The 12931-nt window shown below is 35.3% G+C and overlaps 1 protein-coding gene across 1 annotated transcript; it reads left to right on the forward strand.

Annotated features, from left to right (window-relative positions):
* The first annotated feature begins 393 nt into the window (after positions 1 to 393).
* LOC121958301 (sialidase-1-like) lies at positions 394 to 9676 on the forward strand. The gene is given in 10 exon segments (XM_042507196.1): positions 394 to 627; positions 2110 to 2299; positions 4052 to 4089; positions 4091 to 4315; positions 6462 to 6489; positions 6492 to 6550; positions 6552 to 6644; positions 7523 to 7742; positions 9230 to 9466; positions 9568 to 9676. Coding segments are annotated over 9 exon segments (1161 nt in total). The 5' UTR covers positions 394 to 540; the 3' UTR covers positions 9451 to 9466; positions 9568 to 9676.
* Positions 9677 to 12931: the final 3255 nt, after the last annotated feature.

Below are 12931 nucleotides of genomic sequence, written 5' to 3' on the forward strand. Positions count from 1 at the left end.
GATTTGTTCAAACAGTGTGAATCACTATGAAAAAAATGTATATATAAATATTTTTGTTAACAGTGATAATCAGTCATAGAAATAACAAAATGCATAACTTTTAATGGAAATATGCACAAGGAAAGTAAAGAAAAAAAATAAAATATATACAGTATTTTTTCACAAAATAAATATTATTTAATAGAAACAAATACCAATTGTGTTCGAAATCATTCTTTTATTTTATTAAAAAACTTTATATAAATTTAACGTTTATATTTTTTATTTGCATTACTTCTACTTCAAACAAAACATTTTTAAATTGTAGTTTTTATAGTTTCCTTGTTTTATTTTGGTGAGTGACGCTAGTCATGTGACCGCCCGCCTTGGTCACATGACGTAGATAGACGCCGAATGAGCAGAGGGGAGCATTTCCGGCTTATAACTCTGCCTGTTTCTTGATATTTTGTGTATTTATTCCTGAACTCATCGTCTCAAAAGTAACTTTATCGCGGTTTCTTTGTCGGAATAAAGACAACGGTGTCAGGACGTGACTGAAACATGGAGACAGGAGGCCGGCTCGCTGCTCTCTCGTTACTTGTGTCCGCTGTGTTTTCTGCCGGTGTTTATACTTTCAGCCCTGATCAGGTACAGTCAACAACATATCAAAGAAATACGCTACAACCCTGTGCAGTATCATTACTGCGGGTACATGTTAAAGCTGTGAAAGGCGTTAAGTGAACTTAATTTCAGTGATAAAAATGGATTTTGAGGCGCCAATATGTTTCTGTTGTTTTGTCAAGCCTGTGTACTTTTTATAGTAAGTGGTGGAAGAATTACTTAAATCATTTAGAAATAGTGTCACTAAAAAATCAAAATTTCACTTAAACAAAAGTAAAAAAAGTGTTATCAGTACAATATACTCAAAGTATACAAAGTAGGTGTGAGTATAATAATATAACTGAGCCATTATTATTTATGACTGTAAAAAGTACTCAAAAGTTAAAGCTGGTTAAGGTAGTACTAATTTTAATTGTTATATATATATATATTTTTTTTTTTTTGGGTGTTCAAGTTTCATGGAAATAGTTATAAAGCGTTTAGTTGTACAGTTAAAATAGGCACTCATACATTTGTTTTCAAAGTTTTATGTAATAAATAGACTAAAATACAAAGTATTTGACTATTTGACGTTTTAATGGTAAATGAAAAAGAAAATATAAAAAGAATTTACTAATGAAATCCATCTTTAAACAGTTTAAAAGGGATTTACAAAAACACAATGTAAAACAGTCAATAAGTGCACAATTCAAATATAAACAGATGAATGATGAATAAATTATGGGATTTAAAAAATCTTTTTCAAAGGTAGTTAAATCTTAAATGTGTTATGTACTACTGATCATGCTTTGTTTGTAAAATCTTGATCTGAAAACTGGTAGCTATAGCTGTCAAACAAAGTGCCTCTAAAATGTAGTAGAGTAGAAGTATAAATTAAAATACTCAAAGTACAAGTATCACAAAATCTTCTTTCATCAAAACACAATTGTGTACTAATACAATAACCTAATAATAATAACTAATTACATATAACCTAATGATAGGTTATATGTAATTAGTCACATTCCAAAAGGTTCAGACAGTCATGGAAAACCTGAAAAAGTCATGGATTTTCTAATATTCCAGGCCTTAAAAAGTCATGGAATTAGTTAAAATCATTTAAAGTGTTTAAAAAATCAAAGAATTTTGTTGTTTGTAATGATAGTAATTGTTAAAATAATCATCCAACCATAACCAGTTATGAGAGACTAGAAATTTAAATGATAAAGTACTCCTTGAAAAGCTATTGAAATTTTGAAATTCGGTACATGGAAATGTGTGGGAATCCTGATTCCACCACTGTTTTATAGTGAGAATGATTTAGAGCCTTGAAGTTTGGAATAGACCAAATAAAACAAGTGCTTCCTGAAATGAAAGCGTGATCATCGCCTGCTTGTGTCACCTGACACCTGATGCATCCTGCAGATAATTCATATGACCGGTTCTCCCAGCAGATATTTTAACTCTTTCCCTTTCCCCCAGTCAGTCAGCCTCTCTTCATTTTCTCGTCTTTCTTTCTCTGCCGTCCAGATCGACCCTCTGCTGTATGAGGAGCAGCTGCTGTGGGTGAGCGGAGCCATGGGGCAGGTGAACACCTACAGGATCCCCCTCCTCACCTTCACCCCCAAAGGAAGCCTGCTGGCCTTCGCAGAGGCTAGAAAGTCATCGGCCGCCGACATAGGAGCAAAGTTCATCGCAATGCGGAGGTCCACAGACAAAGGCAAGAATCGTCACCAGACGGTCATGAAACAGTCAGACGTAAAAAACACACTCAGCCTGTGCGCACTAACAGAGTGGGCGCACCTAAAACAGTCACACATGGATGCTCCAAACAGTAGTTAACTATCACTTCACCGCGCTGAGCTTTCCGGTTTCTTTTTGTGTCATAAAGAGACGAATTGGACAAGAAACGCCAGTGAAAAACTTTAAAGGGATAGTTCACCCCAAAATCAAAAAAATCAGTTTTTCCTCTTACCTGTAGTGTTATTTATGAATCTAGATAGTTTTGGTGTGAGTTGCACAGTGTTGGAGTAGAGATGTCGGCGCCAAAAATACATTTGAAAAACTCAACAGTGATGTCTCTTTGCAGAAATCGCGACTCGGTTACTGCAGAGAAGCCAAAGACATTGTTGTGAGCAGTTTCATGTATATTTTCTATATGCTGAACTGCACCTGATAACCAGAGCAGAAGGAAGTGTGCAACTACTGTGAGCTCACCTGAGCTCGTTAATGTTACACTTCAGCCGAGGAGGACGCCATTAATGTTTACATCTCGCAATGTCACGAGCACGAGCCTCTGTCCATGAGTCGATGCACACTTCCTTCTGCGCAGTGATACAGTTGGAGGGTGTAGTTCGGTAGAAAAAAAATTGCTCATAACAAGGTGTGTGGAGTATTTTGAATAACTGGGTCATGATTTAAGGAAAATGTCTCAAATAAGCAAAGAAGAAAATGAATTTGTGCACAACTTGATGCCAGGTTTCAGTACTTGTTGTTGATTCTCTGCTTTATGGATGCGTTTCGGGCTGTGAAAAACAAACGGTTCAATATTCAGCCGTACTTATTACAAAATACGTGATGACACGCAGTGAGGTTAAAGTTTATGTTTGTTTGTATCTCAGCTCTTTAAGATACGGTTAAACAGAAAAAAAAGGAGTAGAAAACTCACAAAACCTCAAAACAAGACATGAAAGCATAAAGATAAAAACATCAAATATTTACATTAATGCTTTTTTGAGCTACAACTAACGTTAATTTTCATTGTCAATTAATCTGTCAGTTATTTTCTGGATTAATCTATTTGTTGTTTGGTCTATAAGATGTCAGAAAACTAAAAAAAGAAAGAAAAAGTTGATCACTTTTTCACAAAGTTTTAAGATCATGACCTTAAATGTCCCTTTTCATCCACAACTCAAAGAAATTCAGTTTACGGTCATAGAAGAGTAAATAAACATACATTCTTGCATTTAAGAATGTGGAATCAGAGAACTTTTTTTCTTTCTTTGAAAAAATTGTCAAACCAATTAATCAGTTTTCAAATTATTTGGTGAATAATTTAAAAGTTGACACTTGATAACTTTATTGATTAATCTTTGCACCTGTAATACATTTCTCCAAAAACTGACGTACAAACAAATGGAATATTTTAGTGGTATTACAGAAAAGATTTTATACATCGTGCACACATTCGAATCTTTGCATTTTATGAGACAAAACGTACAACTGCTTGACAAGATAAACTCTCTGAATTTATACACATTTATTGCTTTGAAACAAAAAGCTTGACGCTCAAAAGCAGAAACAGAAAGAGACAAATGTAGAATTTTAAGTTTTGTCAAGTTGTGGTCCATGAATGGAAAGTTTAATATCCAAAAATAGCTAAAATAATGTCTTTTTTTAGAATAAAATCAGGAGTAAAAGATTAAATTAGTCTGAATTTGTGCCTGAAATGTCTTCTGCTCCGTCCCTCCAGGAAACACCTGGTCCCCGACCGCCTTCATAGTCGATGATGGGGGCGCAGCGGGACGGCCTCAACCTGGGCTCGGTGGTGGTGGACGAGGAGGTGGGCTCAGTGATTCTGGTCTACTCGGTCTGCTTCCACCTCTACAACTGCCAACCGTCCAGCACCATGATGGTGGAGAGCAGGGACGACGGCCTCAGCTGGAGCCAGCCCCGAAACCTGTCGGTCCAGCTCGGAGTGAAGAACTTTGCTCCTGGGCCGGGCTTCGGCATCCAGGTGAGAGAGAATGAGACAGCATCATGTGATGACTGCAGCTGTCTTCTAGCTGTAAAGTGAGATAAAATGTAAGCTTTATTACAGTGACGCTTCATGCATGTGACATTGTTTTTCCTGTGATTATAAGATCCCGTCAGATGAGTCATTCACATCACGTACATGATGATTAAAGGTGTTAAAGTGAAATTATAAAGGCAGAAATCTTTGTGGGTTTGAAGAAACATGAAGTCACAAAAACCTCCCTGCAGCAATAATGTGATCATCTTGTGCTACCAGGCATAAATATCTTGTTTCATATGCCTTTATGCTTTAGGAAGCATTAGATATAACTGTGGTTTTGGATTCCATTGATCTTTCAATGATATTCTGTCAGCAATATTCAATTTTTAAATAATAGAGAAAAAAACGGTATCAGACTTGGCTGGAGCTGTAAACTATTGAACTGTATGAAATCTGCACACTCGTATCTCTGCAGAAATATTTTTTTTAGCAAGGTTTCAGTCAGATGCCTTCCTCAAGGCATGAACTGGATCCTGATAAACAAACGCATTTTTAATTTCATGAAGCTTTATGAACACAAATGATCGACATGATTTGGTCAAAATAAAGAAGTGAAAACTGTCTTACTTCTAGTTTCGAGCTTGCCACATATTTTTCTTTAAAATTAGGAAGCATAACAGCTCAAAGTAAAAAGGGTTGGCAAACTGTGTAAACTCTTCAAACTCTGAAACTGCTACTTGGCAAATGTGCCAAACTCAGCCGACCTGTATCCATAAAGAGGAACAGCAGTCACAAGTTAAAACTAACCAACAGGGACATGATGGACACTGATATTCACTGGGTACGGACAGATGCAGTTAGAATAACACTTAATAATAATAATAAAAAAAAATAATAATAATAATAATAATAATAATAATATAATTAACCTTAATAATATGTTAACCTTAATATTAAGACTACTAAATAAAAAAACAGACAATATGTACAAAATACAATAAATAACAGAAAATAGACAACTATACATTGTGCGACTTTGCATATAAAAGACAAATACTACTAGCACTAATACTAATAATAATTTTATGGAGCACCCTTTTTTACTATTAAATTAAGCCTTTTTTTATTCAATTTTGTTATTTTTGTCATGCATTTTTGTGTGATATTTACCCGTTGCAGATATATTGGTAATATATGGGGGAAAAAATAATGCATAATGTTAAAAAAAATGTTTGAGATCACTGACAAACCTGTTATATATGTATAATGTGTGCCTTGTTAAAAAAATTCAAAAATAAATTGAAGCTTTTTGTTTTCGGCCTGTTAAAACGAGCACACTGAACGCATTATGAACTGACAGCAGTGCATGTGAAGTGTTTGCAGCAACAGAATCATTATATAATTGGAGGGTTTTTGTAATCGAGCAAATTAGTTGCTTATCCCTCTCCACAGTCTGAGTGGAGCATCTGTACGGCTGTTATGAGTTATTATGTTTCTGCTGATTTCCGCCAGATTTTAGGACACTAAACCTTCTGTTCGATTGCAGCAGATCGGGCACTATGAATAATTATTATGATTTGTTTCATGGGATATTGTAGTCTTTGTAGACGCCACATTACTTTTAACTAATTAAATTAAGTGTTGATCACATGAAGCAACCTTTTGTTTTAATTTTAGATCCCAAACATTATTATACTATAATATATTTTGTTAATATGTTATACTGTATTATTAACATCATATGCTAATATAGTGTGTTTTATTATATTGTATACTATATTGTTTCTATTATATTTCTACAGAAAAACATAATTTACTTAATCATATTATTTATTATTCTTGTGTACACTGTGTCATACACTATACCTTGCTGGCAGTACGTCACTCTCTTATCTTGTTATTTTGATTTTAATTACTTTTGTGTTGTTTCCATTTTGATTTCTATTCTGATTTTTAATTTAATTACTTTAAATGATTTATTTTGTACTATTTGTCTGCTTTTTATTTCGGTCCCCGTACTGCTGCAACACCTGGATTTCCATTCAGGACTCAACAAGAATTACATGTAGTTTAGGTTTTAAAATTGAGCTGACATCTTTGTTAATTGTGTGCTGAGTTCACATGTTTTTGTATCTTTGCATTACAGAAGCGCTATGAACCAGCTAAGGGGAGGTTTGGTGGTGTGGTCATGGGACGCTGATGGGAAACGGAGTCTTCTGCATCCTGAGTGACGACACACGGGCAGAAATGGTACAATGGCGCCGCACTGAAGAGCATCCCCTACAACCAGGAGAAGAAAGCACAGGACTTTGACCCTGACGAGTGCCAAGTATGTTTGCTGACGTGTGTGAATCGCGCCATGATGACCATATTTTCTGTAACAGCTCACTGTAAGTTAATGGTGCTATATGTGGCATTTTAGCATCCTATAATATCATTTTTGTCCCTTTGCCCTCTTGAAGATGAGACTTCATTACATCAGAAAGTGGTTACAGTTTCTCACAACAGCCCAAAAGCATTAAAATATCTCAGAATTATGAAGTTTTCCACACAGAGAGTCCCACTCATCCAGTCATGTGCTCATCATTAGTCTGCATAAACATCATTGTGACTTATGAGCAAAACTGACTTTCTTTTACCTGCTGATGACCCCTTCAAAATGACCCATTATGTCCCCATCTTATATTGGAGACATTTATGTGAGTTTTATTTTGTTTCTCTCGACTCTAATTAAAGCGTGTTGTACTATGATAAAATTATTATTTATTCAAATGGAGTCTGGTGGGTTTGCTGTGATTTTGGGGCTGTTTGTGGTTAAACAAAAAGGATCTCACTCTTTAACAAAAAGGATGGCCTCTGTATGGATCCTTTATATAATGTTGTCAGAGGTTTATAATAACAATCTGAGTCTGTCATTGGCAAAAACAAACACTTTTCATGGTGGTAAACTGATGGTGCACAAATGCCCCAAGTGGTTACATTGCAGCCTTTTTTCTCCAGCTGTCAGCTGCAGCCCGTCGCTCAATAGTGGCCCAGATTAAAAGATTATTGTCTTCATTAGTCACTAAGACATGCAAAAACATGGACTAATAGGTTCCAGGTTAAAAATATTTAAGTTACACTTTAACCTTTGTGTGATTGCCTTCACTGTAACGATACCAAGGTGTATCAACATTATCAAGTTTAAACCCTCTTGCTCCTCTGCAGCCGGTTGAGATGACGGACGGCAGCATCGTCATCAACGTGCGGAACCAGAACAACTACCACTGTCGGTGTCGCATTGTGGTCCGCAGCAATGACGGTGGATTGTCGCTGCCGATAGACGATCTGTTCTTTGACTACGAGCTGAAGGATCCGGCAGTCGCAGCTGGAGCTCTGCAGAAAGACGGCGTGCTCTTCTTCACCAACCCCTCCAATGAGCACAGCAGTAAGACTCATCACATCTTCTCCCTTCCAATGTCCTGTCACTGATTCAGTGGTGGAAGTAAAAGTAGAAAAATACTCTGTTAAAAATAAAAAAGCTGCATTCAAATAGTCAAAAGCAAAATGTACTAAATTTATCAAAAGTATTTGTTTGATAAAAATACCCCTCCTTTAGAATGTTTTGCCACAGCTGGTTGTGGTTAATTTTACTTATTTTTTAATACTGTTGGGTACTTATATCTATACCAGCGCTTATACTTCGTAACTTGACATTGTGTTTTATGCCTTTGCCCTGGCAATAGCCGAGGCCAAGAGGCAGCATGTTTCCAGGTTGTTTGTCCGTCCCATTCTGGTGAACGCAATATCTCAAAAACACCTTGAAGGAATTTCTTCAAATTCAGCACAAACGTCCAGTTGGCCGCAAGAATTAACTGATTAGAATTTGGTGGCAATGAGTCAGAGGTCAAGGTCACTGTGACTTTGCATATGTATATTTCTTGTCAATGAAGAACACCTTAAGAGAACTTTTACAAATTTGGCACAAACATTTACACAGACTCACCATTGGACTGATTAGATTTCGGTGGTCAAAGGTCAAGGTCACTGTGCTCTTGCATCTGTTTCATTTTCTTGAATGCAATATCTCAAGAACAGCTTGAGGGCATTTTTTTCAATTTTGGCACAAATGTCCACTTAGACTTTAATGAACTCATTAAAATTTGGTGGTCAAGAGCCATTGTGACCTTGCATACGATTCATTTTTGTGAATACAATATCAAATAAACGCCCTTTAGAGAGTTTCCTCAAATTTAGAACAAATGTCCACTTGGGCTCAAGGATAAATTGATTAGATTTTGGTTAGATTTTGGTGATCAAAGGTCACCGTGACCTCAAAAAATGTGTCTGTGGCCAAAGCTCAAGAATTAATTTTTGCTGATTATGACAAAATTTCACATAATAGAATAAATTGATAAAATGATAAAATTTTGAATTTATAAAATGATCAACTTCACTTTTATGAATGTTTTATACCCAAAATGGCCAGATACAAAGGTCTTAAAACTTCACTGTGCTGCCGGCATTATAATGTTCTGCTTAAAAACACTTCTGAAGGCCATGGCACATTTGGACAGACATGGATGTAAACTGCAACATCACTGGTTCATGGAGGCATGCAGCCATGAGGCAGTAATTCAAGTTTTATGTTAAATCTTAATATGGTAAGTAGGTATATCTATAAAATTACTTGAGTAGAATTTTGTAAAATATTTGCCTCTGAAATATAGTGGGGTACATAGTCATTTAAAATATAAATACACAAGTAAAGTCTCTCAAAATTTGACTTTGAATTTTCAAAGTTGAGTTAATGTATTGAGTTACTTTCCACCACTGCTGCTGATTTCCTTCAGGCCAAAACAGTCTATCAATTTCACTTTGCTTCAGATCGTCATCAGCTATCCATACTAAAACTTCTTGCCCCATCTCCCTCAGGAATCAACATGACCTTGCGTTGGTCGTTGAATGATGGCAAAACTTGGGAGAAAGAAGCTGTGCAGATTTGGGCGGGGCCCAGCGGCTACTCCAGCATCACGTCACTGGTCAGCGGCTCTCCAGAGGACCAGAAGTACATCTACGTAATCTACGAGAAGGGCCACAAAAACAGTGTCGAAACTGTCTCGTTTGCAAAGATCCACCTGTATGGCGGCCGGTAGAGCATGTGAGACGCAGGTAAGCAGACGAGCATTAAGTCATTAATATCAGCTAGTACAATGTAGGAAAACTGTTAGTCTGACTGCTGTTGTAATTTCATCATGTGTTTTGTCTCCCAGATTTAAACGTTGGAAGGAAAGGGAAACAGGAATCTGTTATTTACTCCCACGACTTTCTCAGGAAAAAATGAAACACTTTTTCACACTATAATATGGACTAAGGGGGATGGGAGGCACAACACCATGAACGTGGAAACGGTTTGTGCTCAGTGTGTGATGATCTTAAATGCAATTTTGTCTTTACTGACCTTTCTCTTCTCTTAAATTCCCACATTTGATGAAGTTACAGGAACTCTTGTGTCCATTTTTCTGTGTTCAGATATGTTGCCAAATCTATGTATGTTTTTTTTGTTGCTAAAAGCATTTGCACAGCCACAATATTTTTTATTTTATATCCTTGACAGAACTAAAATATGACCAAGCAAGGGACAATTAAATGTAGAAGAATATTTTTAGACCAAATACACCAGTTTCTAAGCAACTTAAAGGGTAACTTACTTATTTTTCAACGCGGAGCCTATTTTCTCATGTTTTAGTGTCTAGGTGACGAATGGAAACAGCAATTTCTAAAATTGGTCCAGTGTTGAGTGAGACTTCTGTAGCTGGCAGCGGCGAAACAGGCTGCAATGTAACTACTCAGGGCATTTTGCACAGTCAATTTACATGTGCTATAAGTTGTTGTTTTTTTTGCCACTGACAGGCTCTAATTTTTATTCTTTGTCTATCAACATTATGAAAAGCTTCCCAATGTTGAAAAGTAAGATCTTTTTTGTTTAACCATAACCAGCCCCAAAATCGTAGTTGTTAAACCGACCAGACTCTATATAAATAAACAGTTATTTTAGCGTGTATAGAGCGAACATATTTCCATATCTAACTGGCTGAATTAAGGGTTTATTTCAACCAAACCGGAGTTGGTTATTGTTGGTTAAGAGGATGGCTTCTCTGAGTTTTATTTTGTTTTTGTCAACTTTGAATTAAATGTTTTTAATGAAGATAAAATAAATGTTTGTTAATCAAACACTAAGGATCTATGGGGATCCGTAATGTAACATTGTCAGAAATTTATAATAATAATCTGAGTCCGTCAGTTACAAAAACAAGCACTTTTAGTGAACATAAGTTGACGATGATCAGTCACCCCCTAGTGGTTACATTGCAGCCAGTTTTGTTGCTACTCGATTCAGTGCTTCCTCAATACTGGACCATTTCCAAAAACTGTTGTCTCCAAACATGTTTTACATTAAATGTTGATAAGGTCCTAAAAATATCACACTTGTGTCTCCCTTAAAGAGGAAAGCTTAAGACTTTTAGCAGTTTGAACATGGTGTTAATGCAATATAGATTTCAAACACCTCTGACATCTATCACTAATTCACCTCACAAACTGACAGTCACTGTATGTAAATCACTGTTGTGAAATGATTCCTATTTGCTCGGATGAAAGAATTTAATGCTGAAGTAGCCTACCTTTAATTCTTTTATTTGGATCTGTGCTTGTAATTATAATTAATGCCTTTACTGAAATGCGAGTGTGCCATGAATACATGCTGATTGAAAATGGCTCTGCCTTTATAAAACCTGAAATTGTGTGAAATAATGTGAATAGATATATATGGGGTTTGAGTGGGTTTAGAAAAACAATATATAGATAGAGTAAAAAAAAAAAGTGTGTGTGTTTGCTTGAGTGTGAGTGAAAAGATGAGAACATAATGTAGCCAAAGTACCCTTTTTTGTACTTGTGCAATTTGCACTTGTGCAAAATGTATTCTGATGTTTTGTAATCAGCCTGAAATTCACTCTACTGTACAAATTTGGATTCTCTTTTTTCCAAATCAAGTATCCATTTATGCCCTGTATTACCAGCACTGTGCATGGAGCTACATTATTATGATGCAGGACATTAATTGATCTGTACAATCTGTAAAATAAATAAATGATTTCTAACAATAATGGGCAAAGCTGAGCTGATTTGCAGAGACATTTGTGATTTAGGTAAAGAAATCATACAATTTCCCTCCTGGGCAGAAAGTGATGCAGCAAAAAGGACCTGAATGTACACATTATTATCGCCATAGACCCTTCAAAACTGACATTGTTTGTGTTCATCTGATTGTGGAGTTTATGGAGACGTTTTTGGAGGAACTGCTTCAACTCCCCCATCCCCAATCTGAAAACAGAAAAATGATTATAATGAGAAAAATGAAACTGCAAAAAGAACCAGTTAGGATAGCTCATGTTATGAGATACCATGACATTTTAAATGTTATATTAAAAAAAGCAAACCATGAGTTGTTGCTCATCAAAAAGTAAGGAAATTGTGCAATATGTGACCTGAAACGACCCTCTTTGTTTAATAATAATAATAATAATAATAATAAATAATAATAATAATAATAATGATTATTATTATTATTATTATTATTATTATTATTATTATTATTATTATGCTTGCACACACATAAAACTGCATAAATCCAGATGAGAAATGTGTCAGAAGATGTCAAGAAGCGAAAGGGCTTACACAAACAAAACAAACAATTACTTAAAAAAATAAAAAGGAGAGACTATCCAATAAAAAAACAAGAAATACAAAGAACACAATGCTGAGAGAAGAACACACCTAAAAAAACATTAGGATATTTTTTCATGTTTACAGAGACCATGAAATTTCAACAGTGGTACCAAAGAAAAGAAAATCATCACTTGTCTTGCATCATTTGTGACCTGAGATAACCCTCTTTGTCTGAGACAGCATTGCTCTCTCTCTGCTCAGACAAACATTTCTCTGCAGCCTTAATTTTGTCTTTGTTCGCCCAAATACAAAGTAAATGTTTACAAAGCACCTTTTTATTTTCATCCCTCATAATGGTAATCTCTAATTATTACAGCGAAAAGTGATACCAAATACTTTTGGTAAATAAAAAAAAAATGTGATATTTGATTTTCTCCATATCTAAACAGCACATCCATATAACTTTATAAATGAGATCCAAAGGGCATGCAGAAAAATACAACGGCTGTTTTAAAAGGAACAACACAGCTGAAAAGACCTAAAAACATAAAAGCATAAATTAATGCTCAAATTTATTTTAAAGCTTTTCTGATTAAAATTATTTCAAAAGAAGGCATGCATGCATGACAAAATGATGTAAATCAACAGAAAAAAATGTTTTATTCAATATATAGGATATTTTTTTTATTTCATATGTAAACCCTTTGTTATCACCAACATTTTGATTAGTAAGTTATATATATCGTTACATATTTTTCTCACTAGATATTACTGATTACAGTTACATTTATTTTGTGATTCAATTGCTGTAACTAGTTACTTCCAAACAGTGCAAAATAGGAAATTGCACAATATGTGTGACCTGAGATAACCTTCTTTGTTTTGTACAGCAATGCTCTGTAGTCAGAG

Source organism: Plectropomus leopardus, chromosome 18 (assembly GCF_008729295.1).
Source record: "Plectropomus leopardus isolate mb chromosome 18, YSFRI_Pleo_2.0, whole genome shotgun sequence".
Classification (NCBI taxonomy): Eukaryota; Metazoa; Chordata; class Actinopteri; order Perciformes; family Serranidae; genus Plectropomus; species Plectropomus leopardus.